Source organism: Pollicipes pollicipes, unplaced genomic scaffold (genome assembly GCF_011947565.3).
Source record: "Pollicipes pollicipes isolate AB1234 unplaced genomic scaffold, Ppol_2.1 Scaffold_4740;HRSCAF=5597_pilon_pilon_pilon, whole genome shotgun sequence".
In the NCBI taxonomy this organism is placed as follows: Eukaryota; Metazoa; Arthropoda; class Thecostraca; order Pollicipedomorpha; family Pollicipedidae; genus Pollicipes; species Pollicipes pollicipes.
Genome location: NW_023596545.1, coordinates 11,676,153 through 11,693,692, shown reverse-complemented (window position 1 = coordinate 11,693,692; position 17,540 = coordinate 11,676,153). Strand labels below are relative to the sequence as shown.

At 52.0% G+C, this 17,540-nt stretch overlaps 1 protein-coding gene across 1 annotated transcript in view; it reads right to left on the bottom strand.

Moving 5' to 3' along the window:
* LOC119097924 (CAD protein-like) overlaps positions 1–17,332 on the bottom strand; it is a 110,652-nt gene extending 93,320 nt beyond the window's left edge. The window contains 3 exon segments of the mRNA XM_037220869.1: positions 11,170–11,299; positions 11,583–11,721; positions 17,248–17,332. Coding sequence (XP_037076764.1) covers positions 11,170–11,299; positions 11,583–11,721; positions 17,248–17,332 — 354 coding nt within the window.
* Between the last annotated feature and the right edge of the window lie 208 nt (positions 17,333–17,540).

Genomic DNA, 17,540 nt, shown 5'->3' with positions numbered 1-17,540 from the left:
CCACGGGGGAAAGACAGCTGGCTGACGGGGTGGCTCGGCAACAAGTGAAAATGCGTTGACCCAGTGCCGCTGTGAGATAAGCTGTCGCCCGTCTGGGTGAAACTTGGTGTGACTCGCAGGACTTGTCCCAGATGCCTCGCGTAGAGAGCGTCGTGGGGGAGATGACGAGGGCTGGCCAGGGGGGGGGGGGGGGCGATACGTGAGGTGAGTTTCGCTCATGGATGTACACGGTCTGCTGTGTACTGCATGACAGCTTCGAGCCCGGCGGGTTGAATTCTATTCTGTGCATGCCGATGGGTCTACTTCAAACACTGTGCTTGCGCAACGAAGCAAGCTTTCGTGAAAAAGCCTAGAGAACGTGCTAACCGATTAAACAACTAGCCATGGGCGTAACCGGCGTAACCACCACGGAGGCAATGAAGTCCGGAACACAAGAACTTCTTGGTTACTGCGGTCCGACTCCGGTGGCTTTAGTAAATTACAAGTTCTCGGGGTAATTTACAACCCCGTTACAACCTGACCGACTGACAGATAGCATGGCAATCGGAGAAACATTTCGCAAAATTTTACAGAACACAGATGAGACCACGACATGGGCGGCGGCACGTATTCTTGCCGGGCCCATACTTGTCTTGTCAGTGTGTGAGGCCCGTACCCCAGAGTCGCTCAGTTTAGCACCCGAACTTTTCCATGTCGTATGGTTAAATCTTATTGCTTCATCCATCGTCTCAAGTGCTATCATTTTTGGCTGACGGTAAGAACAAGAACTATCTTTTATACCGGTGGAGCCGGCTAGTGTTTCGAAGTACGCTGTCATGCAAGAACATACGCTTTAATTGGTTGGCAAACGTACGGCTTTTTGTAAGAGACAAGCACGAAAAATCACTCAGATGATTCCGAAAGTTTAACAGGCATTCCGCCTAATCACAGTAGCCTTTTGCCTTTCTAGCCTTCAAGCGGTCGAGTCAAGTCGAGCACTGTTAGGAAAATTGTGCCACAATAATGTGAAGTCACGAGAACCGCTGTCCTTGGAGCGGTAGTTTGGTAATGACAGAGGAGCAGCCTCAGGTCCAGGTTTGCAGGCTCAGGCGCATAACACACACACACACATTCAACAGCGGTCAAAGTGGTCTTTCTTTTTACCAGTGCACTGGTGCCAGTGGGAAATCCAGCACTGCTGGGAAAAACTTTGCGCACTGGTGGGAAATCGGACTGCAATAATGAGAAGTCCTGAGCACCGCCGATTTTGGATTGGTGTAGGAGGTTCAATTCCAGGCTGTGCTCCAGGCTCAGGTTCGCATGTCCTGGCGTGCACTTTCGAAAGTGGTCGATGCTAACTTCTTGTATTCTCTACCACATTTATTGCCTGTCAATCTGATCAATACAGGGTTAATTTCGACATCCGATCACCTGGGGTCTCGACAGCATTTTAGATATGGGATTTTCTCTGGCTTCGAACATGGTCCTGAAAAAATTGAAGTAATTATAGCTAACGTTTTAGACGTGCAGAGGTTTGCTGACTTCGCATGCTCTTGAATCTTAAACACTGTAAACAATCTGAAAACTCACCGATCCTTCATTCGCAAACATAGACGTGCATTCAACAGCGGTCAAAGTGGGCTTTCTTTTTACCAGTGCACTGGTGCTAGCGGGAAAATGAGCACTGCTGGGAAAAACTTTGCGCACTGGTGGGAAATCGGACTGCAATAATGAGCAGCCATGAGCGTAACCGATTTTGAATTGGTGTAGGGGGTTCAACTTCAGGTTCCGCTTCAGGTTCAGGTTCGCATGTCCAGGCGCGCACTTTCGAAAGTGGTCGATGCTAATTTCTTGCATTTTCTACCACATTTATTGCCCGTCAATCCGATCAATACAGGCTTAATTTCGACATCCGATCACCTGGGGTTTCGACAGCATTTTGGATATGAGATTTTCTCTGGGTTTGAACATGACCCTGAGAAAATTGAAGTAATTAGAGCTAACGTTATAGACGTGCAGAGGTTTGCTGGCTTCGCATGCTCTTGAATCTTAAACACCGTATTCAGAAAACTCACCGATCCTTCATTCGCAAACATGACAATGTCTCTCAAGCGCGACTACATTTCAGGTGTCAGTATACTTCAATAAAAACAAGATAAACGTGTTGCTTTTATTGAAATACATATTGTCGCAAACACATCCTTATTTTGAATCCTAAGAAGTCGTGCTACACAACTTATTGGATTAAAAATCCCTCTATCCCCAGGGTCAAATGCCTGACGTAATCTGAGGCGGCGCTGTCGGGGGGGGGGGGGGGGGGGGGGCAGCTGCTGACACGGGGCGCGGTAGGGTCAGGTCATCACGCTTGGGCGCCCCGTCCACGCTAGTTACATACAAAGGATATCACCACTAGGGCGAGTGTGCGTCGCGACGACAATGGAACGATATTTGGCTGGGTGCTCCGTTCTTACAATCGAGCTGAATAGCACAGGTGCATCTGCCAGTAATACTATAGGGAACGAGGGAGCGATAAGATCAAGCAAGGACTGCACGTGTCCCGGCCACAGTGCCTTACATCGAAGAAGATTCACCTACACACATATAATGTAAAAATTGAGGACGGTTTGCGAGCTTTGCAATTCTCGTGTAATTTCCTGACACAAAAGTGACGCGTTCGTGAAAGTGTAATGAAAGCAACACGCACACAGCATGAATATGAGCTGTATGTGGAACAAAAGGCGAAAAAATTACTGCAGCCGTGATCAAGTAAACCGGTCCGTTTGGATGAGAGCCCTTCAAGGAAAGATAAACCACAGTACATTCAAGTGCACTCGTCCAGAGCTCACAATCTGCGCAATCTGTTGGAAGAAGGGATGTCCTTTGCACATTTCGCAAAACCCTGATCCCGACGATTGCCAGCTGCATTCCTCCAGAGACCACATTCCGCATGGTCTGCCGAGAGCTGGGGAAACCCAATGCAAAGATTACAAGGAACTTGGTGCCGAGGAATTTTCTCGGTCTGGACAGTCCCCAGTGATACCGTCAGATTACGGCCCACCGTCGACCAGTTGAGCACATGCGGCGCACTCCGGGCCAAAGCACAGCTGTGCCAGCGTCGCGGGAGAGTGGAACCACAAAGAACATCTAACCACTGCGGAATGTATTGAGTAGATGAACACATAAGAAACAAACTCGACAAAGCATCACTTGATCGCAAAAACTAAAGAACGTACCTGAGATATTTGAAATATTTTTGAAAGAGGGCTCATTTTGCGCGCTTGTTTTTCTTCGGAAAAGTGCTCGCTTTGAGTTAAAAAGTAATTCAGAAAACAACGAGCTGTCCCTCGCTTGGTGCACTGAACACATAAATGGGAAGGCATGAAGATCATGATCCATCAATGCCGTACTCGTGCAAATAATTTAAATGTCTCAAAATGCTAGTCTTACATAGCCTTACATTGCATCAAGATTCTATGCACATACCATTATGTACTGCTTGTATGCGCGTTGACGTCTTCGCCGAACCTATTACGAAAGTCATGTATAGAATGCCGTCGAGGCCGACTGGACCCCACTAATTTTAGCCGCGTCACTGCTGAGGCTGTCAGGTTTTGCACAATTCTGGCGACTGTTGTCTTCTTGGCGTACAATCTTGTGTTTCCTACTCGTATCGTTCCAATGATGTACTTTTGTCCTGATCTAAGAGCTGAAAATGCATCTGCAAGGCTCCCGACTTAAGGGGAAGGATGGACGAAACGGCTTGCAAATTTCATTGATTTGATCATCCCCCAAATGTAAACAGAGGCCGCGACCTTGCAATGCTTCAAAACCGGATCTGAACCTTCCCCTGCCCAGCCGCGGCGTGAGCAGAGCTCATGTCCTGACCGTCAGGGGCGCCTCGTGACCGGCTAGCGCGCCAGCCCGTGCTTTTGGTGCTCGTTAGGCGCCACCGCCTTGACCTCCGACTGGACTCAGTGTCCGGCACAGCGAGGGGCACGTGGTAAGCAGCAGTCGCTGCATATGGATACAGCGACAACGCCAGAGACAGCGAATGTATACCGCTTTTGGCTGCGGAGTTTCGCTGGGGCGGAGCAAGATGAGACAAGTTGGTGCAATATAGGTAAAGATGCAGGGGCAGCTGCTTGCAGTGGCAAAATAGAGCAAGGCAGTAGCGGGGCAGGAGAGACAAGACCACTCGAATTTTCGTCAACTTTTTTGTGTTTTTGCTCTCAAAATGCACGTTGTTCACACGTTAGCTTACAACAATAACATTTTCGAATCAGGCTGTTCCCCATATTTCAGCTTAACCCCTCCAACGCTGGTGTATTCCCACAATCTCAAGACAGGGCCACACGTCTCATACCGCAATCCTCCGGAAGGAGGCACGGGCTGCCGGAGACCTCCGTTTTCCCGGCCGAGGGCGTGGTTAGCCGGGCAAGCTCGGGGGAAGGGGGGAGGAGGCGAGCGGCACGTGGCAGGCCGGCGGTCCCGGGAGCACCAGCGCGGCACGTGGCAGGCCGGCGGTCCCGGGAGCACCAGCGCGGCACGTGGCAGGCCGGCGGTCCCGGGAGCACCAGCGCTGCTGACGGAGCGCATTCGGAGAAAGCTTTTGTGCTCCATATGTCACGCCATTTTCTTCCGAAAAGCGGCACCCGCTTGCCGCGCTGCGCGAAGGAACAGCGGCGGCCAGGGGGCTCCGCTGTCTTCGCTGCGTGAGGAAGCGACGCTGTTCGCATCAATAACTCCGCCGCCAACAACGTAACGTTTACTCGTATCTCAACAGCATGACGTCTATCGACTGCCTGCGAATTTTGACTAAATACCTGCGAAATCGCCCTGTATCTAGTGTACACTTCATGGTTCAGAGAGTATCAGCCCGTGGCTCATCGTGCTACATCCCCGAGTTAACATTTGTAAGCTGCTTAACACTCATGGATCATGGATCACAATTTCATACACGCACTGCCTGTGGATCTCCAAACTGCATGTGTTACCCAGTAACCCCTGAGCATCGATACTTCGAATTCCTGCTTGCCGCACTGCGCGAAGAGCCGTCGTCGTTGGTGCCGGTACTCTCGCCACCCGCGTCGCGACAACTTTGCGAAGTGAATTTCATTAACATTTAATGACCTTTCCACTCATGGAACACGCGGACACATCGCCTGCCCAGCGCTGTTTCACGCCCTTGGGTCATCACATGAATATCATTTAGCTGTGGCTTCTTCATACCTCGCCACGCAAACAGCCAGCGCGGTTGGCGTCGTTATTGGATCCCCTCCAGCCACATAACATTCATTCACAACTCAACACCGCACGGTATGTGTTTAATGTATTTATGTGTTTTTGTACACTTTCATTGCCTGCGTCAGTTGACAGTCCCGCGCTTGAGGACGCAGCATTGATCATTGTTCGCGCTTGGAGCGCATGTTTTCGACCGCTTGGGCTTTTCACCCTCTTCGAATTTCCGCTTGCCGCACTACGCGAAGAGCCGGCGCCGTTGGCGCCGGTGGTGCCTACAACCGCGACACGATAGCTTTATGAAGTGCACTTGTACAAGTGCACAAGCACACAAGTACACGATAGCACTTGACCGCTCGGCCTCAGCGCAAACTTGTTTCTCCCACGTATACCAAAAAGTGTCTCCCTCGTAATGCCAAAACATGTCCCTCTCGCGCGCGCTGTGACCGATGTCGATATCGGGGGGGACGTGAATTAATGTCGTGGATCGTTGCAAAGGTGAAAGTTTGCGCAAATTTTAATGTAATCTGCAGTCAGCTCCGGAATAATCCGCGGCAAGGCACATTTGTTTTCTTTATCTGCTCCCAGATGTAACGGTTGCAGGCATAGGGCACTCCGAAAGTTATTGCACGGCTGCACACGCTCTAGGAACAAACGATAGTTATTGCAAGAGCTGTGTTATAAGTTTCGTACTCAAAATGGTTTCGCCGTTCCACATGTCATGCAACATCTCATACAACAAATCGGAAACTCTGTCACTTGAGGCTTATAACCCAATAACCGACGGTGGTAAACCCGAAACCTCATATGCTCTGAATCAGCGTGGCGAAAAGAAGATTTATGCCACACCTTAGCTCAGATCAGACCACTGTGCATGGCGCCGCGCGAGCAAACCTGGCGCACAAAGGCGGTCAGCTCCGTACCATTTGAAACTTTTGAGAGCAACGAAAAATATCGCCACCAAGTGCTATCGATTGCAGGTCTGTCGGTTGCGAGGAGATGGATAGAGTCAGAACCAGAATGTAACGACCAATACGACTTACAAACACAAAGTGGGTGGTGGTTCCAAAACAAATATTATGCGAGTGATGATTCGCGACGTTACATGATGAACGCGTGACGAACAGAAAGAGACGAGCAGAGCAGCAGTAGGCATCTCACCACCAACGTGTGCGTACTTCAGCGGCCACAAAGCAGCAGGACAGTTCGCTAATCAATTCTCACATGCTGGCAACGGCCAGGCCCAGCGCCATTACAGCCCAATCGAGCGTCTCTGCGGCAGCCTGGCCATGCTCTTCCAGACCAGGAGGAATGGTACCAAGACCCAACTTGGCTCAGCGAACAGGTCATCCTAGCGTCGAAAACATTTGTTGCTGATGATATGAACTTCACGATTCTGGGGAAGCAGCAAGGATGGACAGGGTTTACCTTGTTCATTTGTTCAGTGCATTATTAAGTCGACGGACATTGTTCCACTCCACGAGGAGTCTGCGAACTACTAGTTGGAACATTTCAGCGGCCTAGAGCCATCGGGACGGCCATCACTCAACTTGTTCTCAAGCAAGGTACGCCAATCACGCTCCATAGGAGCCTAACCCAAGCTATAAAATAATGACAGACGAATAATAACGATATGTAAGTGGTGACAATAATTACAGGTCAAGGTCGGTCAGCCCTACGGAGGCCAAGCTCTTCACCCCATAAATTCCGTTCATCCCATCCGACGTGCCATTTTCTTAGTTAAAGCGGATGCAATTTCCTCTCGAGCAGAGCTCTGTAAGCCCAGAGTTCATAGCTACACAGTGACTACGAATGAAAGTAAATGCAGGTTCCTGAAGGTATTGGGTCTCAGTCTAACTGAGCCAGCGTTCTCCCGGAATTAGCTTTACGTTGCAGCTCCAGGATGGTCATCTGAAGGAAATGTTCCACTTTTGTACATACTGGGACAAGCACTAGATATGGTAAAAGCAGCACGTTTCTAGCCATTAGGTGGCATTTAACTGTAAAAGACTGATCTAGGTAACAAGCTTTCACTGTTTAGTAAATATTGCAGCGGACGGGATCACTTACTTGTAGTACTTAAACTTGCCGAGAGGTGGCCGTACGGAGGGCGTTTAGGGATGAAAACAAGAATATAACATTAGCAATCCACCCATGCGATCCACCCATCCAAACCACTCATGTGATCCATCCATCCCATCCATCCATCCATCTTAATCCATCCAAATCCATCCAATCATTGTCTGACCCCGGCTCGCTGCTGCCGTCTGTGGCGATCATTTGGCGTGGCGCGGCGTGATGGCGTGATGGCGATGGCGTGATCATTTATTGGTTGATAATTTTGTTTTATTTAAAATGTCTAAAATATAATAATTCGCATGCCGTTATTCATCTTCGTTCTCATTATAATGTCCACATTTATCGCGGAGATTTGTCGCATGGTAAAAAGCCCTCACAAAAGTCTGTCTTGCATCATTCACCAAAAAAAAACCAGTCATTTCGCTACACGTATAACCAGAGAGGAATCATTATTGATCACATTACCATGACGTTCATTTAGCTGGACCTCGTACCATGGGTGCGTCATTTCCTTTGGGATGATGCATTTGGAACAGAAGCATCCCCCCCCCCCCCCCCGCCTGCCCAATTTTCTAGTAAGAAAGGCCCGTCCGCAGCTCATCCCGTAAAGCGCGCCTTTACAACGCACAAAAGCCAGCAGCTTCAGCAGAAGCAAATTTGACCGGCCTCAGGCCGGTGCAGCGGTGTTTCTGACGATGCTGGACCAGATGCAACCCTCTAAACTCGCAGACGTGGAAGCGACTATCTGATGACCTCCTGCAGCTTCTTCGTAAGAGCATTCAATCAACACGGTTCAGAGCAAAGCGCTTGTTTGAAGTGAAAACTCATGGAATTGGAAATTGTTTCTGTACAAGGCACAAAACACGGTGGGCAAAACACAAGGCAAACATATTTGCGTCGTCCATTCCTGGAGCCCTTTTTCAGAGAACATGATTCATGCATATGCGCGACGTCATCCGCGGCAGGGTGGGCACCGTGCTAACCTCGATGACCTTACAAGCTGCTTGCCCGACTGACCTCATTTTGAAGGTGCGCGCCCCAGCTGCCGTAGCCAGCAGCTGGTGGCCGAGACAGATGCCGAAGATGGGTTTAGGCTTCGTTTCGACACTCATCAGGTCACGCAGATTGGCCACCGTGTCAGCACACTTGACCGGGTCCCCTGAGACAACAGGTGTCATCACTCGCGGCAGGGTCAAGATCACGTAGATTCGGCATACTAGACAGAGTGGCCTTGAGCGATGGGGGTCACCACTCGGCGAGGGTCAGGGACACGCAGCTCGGCACACGTGGCCGAGTCGCCTGTGACGACAGGGGTCACTACGCACCAAGCGGGCCAAGGTCATGCAGACAGGTCTCGGCGGTCACTGTATCGGGTCATTGAAGGACGTCAGCGCCGAAAATAAAGACTTTTCTTTGTTAAACGTGCCAATGTAAGGGAAACTTGACCTAAGAACAATCACTTCGCCGAACAGACTTGGCGGGAAATCGATATTTGCTCCAGAGCATCATGAAGCATCGCCAATTGGACGTTTTTCAATCCAAAAATTATAACATTCCGGCCAAGATTTGAACTTTCCGCATCCGAATACTTCGTTCCAACTTTTAAGTAACCGAGCAGTTGATACTGTGATCAGCGTAACGGTCAAAGAACAGTCGGTGAGAGCGCATGGAGCTTTCCAAATTGCAGGAGTATTCCTAGTTGTAAGGAGCCTTAGGTGCTCGTAGACGACTTACCAGACCTCTCAGTGTTTTACAAAACCTAGCGGCAGGCTTACCGGATATATCAGCAACTTACAGGATACATCACCAGCCTACCGGATATATCAGGGTCTCATGGATATACCAGCAGCTCACAGAATCATTAGCAAATCACCAGATATCCAAAGCTTTCCGGATCCATCTGCAGCTTACTAGGCCCATCGAAACCTAATCAGCTCTACCAGCAACTGATCAGATCTATTGGCAGCTGACACGCTCCACTAGAAGCTAGTCAAATCCATCGGCAGTTTATCAGCTCTATCAGCAACTGGTCAGATCTACTGGCAGCTGACGCTCTCCACTAGCAGCTATTCAAATCCATCGGCAGTTTATTAGCTCTACCAGCAACTGGTCAGATCTATTGACACCTGACCGGCTCCACTAGCAGCTAGTCAAATCCATCAGCAGTTTGCCACGTCTATCAGCACATCGACATGGCCTGACAGCAGTTGACTGGACCTTCCAGCGGTGTGCTGGACCTACCAGTAGTGTATCAGACCTACCAGCAGTGTACCGGATCTACCAGCAGTATATCTGACCTACCACCAGTGAACCAGACCTACCAGCAATGTGCCAGACCCACTAGCAGCGTGCCGAACCTACCAGTAGTGTACCAGATCTACAAACAGTGTATCCGACCTACCACCAGTGGACCAAACCTACCAGCAATGTACCAGACCCACTAGCAGTGCGCCGGACCTACCAGCAAAGTACCAGACCCACTAGCAGTGTGCCGAACCTACCAGTAGTGTACCGGACCTACCAGCAGTCAACCTGACCTATCAGCAGTCGCCCGCACTTACCAATAGCCCACCGCGCGAGTCAGGAGCTACCGGATATCCTAGAAGCTTCATGGATCGGCAGCAGCCCCGCCCCTCTCGGTGTCTCGAAAGCGGGCCGCTCGCACCAGTGGCTTACCCGGCCCGTTGCTGACGAAGAACCCGTCGTACTTGGCCGGGTCCAGCCGCTGGTTCCAGGGCACCAGGTCGACTCGAGCGCCTCGCTTCAGCAGGCAGCGCAGCTGGTTGTACTTGAGGCCGCAGTCCACGGCGCAGATGTAGGGGGCGCCACCGGGGTTGTAGGATACCACCTCCTGTGGTGGGACGGTCTTGGTGAACAGGGCCCCGATGTAGGGAGCATCAGCGACCTGGTGTAGTGCGGTGCAGCCCTCTGTAGCGGGCACGAGTGGACTGAGTTCAGATGTAGGGGGCGCTAGTGGCAGCGTAGGAGCCGTTCGATGTGACCAGCGCTACACGCATCAGCTCATTAGGAGGGGCGTAACTGACACGACATAATGCTGAACCTTGTACTCATTTTAAATCATGACAGGCATATCTCTGGTTTACGAACATATTTCACTTACTGCTTGAGGGATGGCGCGATAAAACCGTGTAGTGAAGTCCTTAAGAGTCGTCTCGCCAAATTAGTCACTAACAGAACAAACCGTGGCCACATCTGTTGGTAAGACCGCGGGCGGAATGGTCTTTAACGTAACACGGCAAGAACAAAAGCGGTCCGTGAAACCATAGGCTTCTTAAAGCATTGGGGAGCATGCTTCTGTCTCTCCACAAAGAGCGCCGCCTGCCAGCCAGCGCTGCCTGCGGCCACGGCTGACCTGAACGGAGACCTCGGCCACCAGGTTACGGTCGCTCGGGTCATCCTGGGCCACGGCGTCCGGAGCCGTGCCGTCGGGCACGATCTTGCCCAGCATCGTGCCCTGCTTTCGCAGCTTCTTGGTTAGCTCGCGCGTGTCAATGCCCTGCGATGGGGAGGGGATGGCTGTTGTGTTGTCTGCAAGCTGGGTAACGACAAACACTCGTGCATGGCAGCTGCAACTGGAGCTGCAAAATGTCCGTTCTTTGAAACAGGTCTGGTCGTCCGCCCACTTCCACTACTCGGAGCTCCTCCTCACACTCATGGCAATGACGCACGCTATGAACACGAGTCGACGACCGCAGGCGCACTGACCCCGGTGTCCTGACCCAAGCTGACGTTTCCGTCCGCCGAGGCACCCGTACCCCCGACCCACGGAAGGTCCGACCCTGCTGCTCGGTCCAGCCGCGTGTCGTGAGGAGCAGCAGCCGCCGCCGCCGCACTGCCTCAGGCCCCGCGTACCGTGATGCCAGGCACGCCCTGCTCCAGCATCCACTGGTGGAGCGCGCGCCGGCTGTTCCAGTGGCTGGGCGCCTCGCAGAGTTCGCCCACCACCAGGCCGGCCGGCCAGATGCGGTCCGACTCGAAGTACCTGCCGGGCGCGGTCGTCAGACGTGCAGGCAGAGCGGGCCGGGGCGCCAGCACCGGCGGCCCAGGGTAACGCATGTAACAAACACCATAGGTACACGACCACGGACTTGGAATGACATCAGATATCAACAAAATGCAATTACGTTCATGACAATTTGAATGTCATAGCACAGGCGCGGGGCAAGATCAATCATCACCCAAGGCAAAACGTCATTTCAGTTGAAAGGGGCGGAAAAGTGTCGTCAGTTCGCTGGGAAGCGACGCCCGGCGTGTGGGCTCCCCACCTGGGTACGCCATGCTCATCCTTGTCGTCGCCAGGCACGCCATAGTTGCCGATGAGAGGGTAGGTGAGCAGCAGAATCTGAGCCCGGTATGAGGGATCCGTCAGCGACTCCGGGTAGCCGACCATGCCCGTCTGAAACACTGCCCGCCGGCAGATGGCGGCAGCGTTAGCCGAGGCGTGATCCATCACAGCCGCCACGCGGGGTGAGAGGCACGCTCGTCAGATACGCGCGCTCACATCTCACCGCGAATGGCCACCACACAATGGAGTGGCTCACACTCCGTGAGAACGTCCACCCCACGCATCGCCGAAACGAAAGGTGTCCACGCCTGCGCACGGGCTTCGCCAAAGCGACATCGGAGGGGTTTAGGAAGTTTCTTTCCACGCATGGTGCCCACGTGCGTGGTGATGCATTTCGCAAGTTGGTGGACTTACCTGTCGCCCATCTGGCCGGAGCCCATGCCCAGACGCTTGACGCTTCATTTCTTAACAAACGGACCATTTAAACGGACGGACCATTCACACATCCGCGATGCACCGGCGGGGCAAGTCTCGAAATATCCACGCAATTCCCCATGTCCTCAAATAGCCGCGTCCTTTCTTGGACGCATGCGTCCCTTTTTTCTTATTTCTATTATCACAATGATGGGCTTATTATAATCATACAAATAATGGGGTTATTCGGCCGTCACTGTAGTGAGTCGCGCTTATCATCTACCAATCCGGCAGAACCGTGTCGTCCGCTGGCTATGCTAGCGATATAGGCGTTCCTCGAACAAGCGGATCACGTTTTCACTGTGAATGGAAGTGCAGATAGCATGGGAATACTGCCCGAGTTCACGAACATAGCACGTAAATGATGGCAGAGGACTTCCACCACAGTAACAAAAGTCGAAAGCAGCCCGTGGTGTTTTCATTAGAAGAGCTTGATACACTGGGAAAATTATTCTGGAAGACGAAGGCGTCCATTGGCACGGCATCAGCCTGCACCACACCATCTTCACGGTCACGAGTTCAAACCCTTACACGGCTTGGCACCAGTCCCGCCGGAGGCTGCGTGCACAGGTAACCCAGACCCTCAGCCCCTCCAGAGACGGCAGCGGCGGACAGCACGGCTTCCAGACATAGCCGTCGCTGGGCCCTCAGGCTTCAGCTCCCAGGAACGCTGCACGGCCGGCGGCGGCTGGCTGCAGCCCCCTCCCCGGACCAGGGCTCAGTTCACGGAGGCCGCCTGGGACCGAGGATCAGGTTCTGCCACACGACGCCTGCCCGGCGGAACACGGCCAGGCGTCTTACTCAGGGGCGCAGCCAGAGCCTTAGTATGGAGGGGGGGGGGGGGGCACAGACTGACAAAGGGCCCTCTGTTACCCTGATAGTAAAAGGCCCTCCCCAGAATTGCCGAGTATGACCAGTTTTGCATTGACAATATGTTACATATATATCAAATTACACACTTTTACCCTCTCTAACTGGAATACAGGCCAGACGCCACCACAGGATTAATTCTGCCTTAAGTTTAAAGTGAATAAACTGATAAAATCATGCGTTACATGACTGCATGCAATAAAACGCCGGCATCATTCATGTTACCACGGTCCAGAGGACTCTTTTTAAACCCACAGAACTCAGAAACTTTGTTAAAATTTTATCTGCGTTGTACCGAAAAAATAAGGATTCCGCAAATGTAGATTAAAGATCAAAATGGGCCAACGATATGTATCAACATGGCCAGGCCATATTTATCTGGGAACCTTTAAAATTCAGTCAGAATTGATTAGTGGCACATATTATGCAACGTACTTTTGAGCATGCGCGGTTGGATAGCTTAAAACAAAAAAAACCGACGCCAGGCGCTGCAGTTTCCTCAGGCCGCGCAGCGCCGGCTCCGTGGCCCACACTAGACCGCAGCCAACAAGTGGACGAAAATAGTGACGCATCTGAAAGACGCATCTTTGAGCGCTATTGGACACCAAATCGTACATTTAGAGATATTTCGGGCGTATGTGTCACCTGTGCGGTTTTAAATGATGACAGTAACGTATTGGTATTTACAGCACCGCGAAGTAGTTGCTAGAATCTGGTTGTGAACCTGAAGGAGCAAAGGCAAAATTTATATTTGTCATGGTGCTGCAACTGTCAATCTGTCCTGAGAACATCCTCAGAGTTAAAGAAAATCGCCCAGTGTAATCATTAAACTGCACAAACTCATTTTTAAAGACATTCAGAAACTTGATCTTACTATGGTCATTGTCGCACGCTCAGCGCCCGCCCCTGGCGTTACCTGCAGTGGCTAACACCGTTTGGTTTTACGAAAACTGTCACCAAGCCATCGCTATCCTAGCTCCCCGAGACTACGGCCGCGTCAGTGGGGCTTTATGAAGCCCTCAGTTGCTTGGGCTATATGACGCCGCCAGTTTCTCACCTTGGCGGGAAAGGCGGGCACCGTGAGGAATCGAACCCCACACCTATGGTTTCCCAGGCGCGCAGTGGTTGCTACAGGCACATAAACCACTGTATACACTATCGGCACCCGACGCGCGGGCTAAGGTATTTTGATGGTATTTGTTTCGCTCGCAAATTCTGCAAAATATGGAACATTTTCAGAGAAACACGGGATGACCTTGGGTGTTTTGAACTCATTTCGACCCACTCCATTCAGCACTAACGAGAACCCGTATTTCATTCCGGTGAAGGGACCCTCTTGAGTATAACACTACCGGGCACATTATTGTTCCCGGTACACGGCTGAAGGGCCATTCTGTCCTACCGCGGAGTGTTTCTGGCCGTCATTCTGGCGACACGGGGCGGATGCCCTGGCCGATCCGGAGGCTCATAGAGGGATACATCATATCACGATAGCCCGCTCTCTGACGCGGCCCATATCGACTCAGGGGGTCCCCGATCGGAACAATGGGCTCTCTGATCGTTATTTGAGTGCCTGTTTTCGCAGGTCTGGATCCCTGAATAAGACTCCGTCCAGCCGTTTATGCTCTTAGACGCTTCAATCGGGCCCTTGATCGTCGGACCGGGTGGGCCCTCCAGGCTCTTGGGCCTCCTCAAACACTGCTTTTCGCCGACTCAGAGCCCTTTGACAATACAGGGCCCCCGTTAGGGGCCGTGGGACCTCGAGCAATGTAAATCGCTGGCTCTGGCTTCGTCCCTGCTTGAGAAATGGGCAGTTTTGGCCCAAGCCGCCGCGGAGCCGACTGTGCGTTAGAGATGGCGTCCGACCGAAGAATAGGCTCTTATATAGGCTCTCGACTCAGTGGACCCCTGATCTACGCGCAGGGCCATTTGACTGGCATCTGAGTGCCCGTCCCTACGGGCCGGGGTCCCTGAATGAGACCTCTGGCTTGCTTCTGGGCTCTTAATCGCAGGTTCCGAGGGGTCCCGAAAGTCCCCTCGGAACCTAAGAGGGAGGGGAGGGGGGGGGGGCACGTGCTCCCTGTGCCCTCTGCGTGCACTACTAGTCTTACTGTTGCTAAGCACCGAGCTCCCGGTCTTACTGTTGCTGAGCACCGGTGGTGGTGGCGCTGCCATATGTGCCAGATGCGTTAAAAGGCCATGAAGTCATTGTTTAAACTAGATGTTTTGGATATAGAGGTTACTGTACATGTCAAGCTATCGGTCCCTGAAATTATTTCTATATTTATATTTATTATCGATTTTTGGCATGTTTCCATGGTATTCTCAATACGTGTCATATCATAGGCGTTGTTCATTCCATTTTCTTTTTGTGAACTCAACAGCGTTTACATAGTGAGGGTGGAGAAGCCAGAATGGTATATTAATCCGCGGAACTCACAATTGGGTTATGCATGGTCCTTCGCTTCCGCCGGCTTACGTACGAACAAATCAACGTCAAGTCCCTGATACCACCCGCGTACAGGGTCTTTGATGTCGCCCATCATGAGGGTGACGTCATTTGCATGATGGAAGCCCACGCACTTCCACAAACCTGATATATTCTAGATTAGCGAGACCTGGCCGCCCTTGGCGATCGACTTAACATTCTCTGGCTACAAGAGAGACGAGATCACCCGAGCCGGGCTGGTCGCCGGGCTGGCTGGTCGTTGTTTACCGGAGTGGCTCCGTTTCAAGACTGTCTCAGTGCTGGAGGACGACTTATCTCTCGGGCTGCTCAGCCGCTTTGTTCACTCAGGAACTCTCAATCTTGACCGTACCAAAATCGCGTGGTCTAGAACGGTCCTATACCTGTTTACACGCCCAGTTCGGAATATCATGCGGCAATCGTTAATGTCTCCACGCATTCAACGACAAGAAAGATGCCGACAGAAAGGTGATTCAGATTAGGAGGCTGTGTTGTGCCCCATACGAAGTATTTGAACCTTGGCGTGGTTGTAAATAATAGAAAACGAAAATGAGCAACACAGCTTTGAATATTTTTCAGCTTGTAAGCGTTCTCTTGCCGTTAACTGAAGCACGGCATGGCAAGACAGTACCAATAGCCTGCTGCACCGTAGAATAACCAGGAGCATGGAAAGATACATGTCCATTCTCCAGGTTGTCCTACGAGGAATAAGACTATTCATACTATCTTATCCATCCTCACAACGCTCCTCCCAAATGTACGTTACAACTTACGTAGGCAAGAAGACATGCTCAAACGCGCACAACGGTTTGTTGCTCGGTGACGTGCTTTTACTTACACCAACACCATGTGTATAAAACAGTGCGAACTTGTTGCTCGGTGACAAGCTTTTACCTACACCAACACCATGCGTTTAAAAAAGTGCAAACTATGTACCTCTAAGCCGTCGCGCCATGCGCCAACTGCTCGCTTCTGTACCATGCCCGAGCCACGGTCGCACGTGCGTCAGGCGGCTGCAGCGGCTGAAGAACCCACGGTGCCTCGGCCAGCAGCCAGCATGTGTCTGACTACAACAGCCGCCCTCAGCTGTCTTCGCGGTCAGTGACATGCCCTGGGTCTTCCATCACAGGTGTCTATGAAGCTATATATGCAAAGCTTCAATACGATACCATAACTGCATGCGTTACAATTCGATATGATATATACGCTATATACGCACGCACGCACGCACGCACGCAAGCACGCACAAATGTGTTTGGGCACAAACGTGTTATATATATATATATATATATATATATATATATATATATATATATATATATATATAGATCTACACATTATGTGCGTTGCCCATTTACAACATTATTAACACAGACACCAAAGTCAGTACCGGGCAAGACCTTGTCAGGAATGCATCGGTGCTTCAAAGCTGGCACGAGACGACACCGGTGCCGGGTTCTTTGCTGACCTGCATCTCTAGTCATTGCATCACGCGCAGCGCTCAAACCGCAGCATGCAGCAAGCGCAGTATCTGCGCGACGCATCAGATCAATGTCGTCTGGGCGCGTACGACCACCGCGAACGTTGGCGCCCTGCACGCGCACGCGCGTGATGTGATGTGACGATGATGCGCGACGCGGCGCGCGCGATTATCTGTCTCTTCGGTGCATCGCTCATAACATAAAATGCAGATTTCGGCGCACACGACCGTCCCGTCACGGAGCTTGTAATGTCCGTCACTCGGAGGCCTCGACAAAGGAATCTCTCCTACATTGGCTCTGGAAACTCGACACCGCAGCAGTCACACACCGCGCTGATGGCGAGCGCGCCTCACCTATTTCGCCGGAAGTGGGCCGCAGCGCGCCGAACAGCTCGCCCTCGAAACGGCTGCCATCCTGCAGCAGCACTGCGCCCCTCATGGCGACAGGTCAGGTCAGACGCGCACCTGCGAGCTCTCCGGAGCGCCACACACGTGTCCAGTGACCGCGCGCCCCCTCCGACGCGGCGGCCGGGCCGGCCACGCGGTGGTCAGACAGGCACCGCCGCCGGGCGAGGGAGGCGCTGCAGCGCCGTGGAGGTGCCAGATCGCCTCCGCCGCGCCCACCGACGGCGGCAGGAACCCAGCAG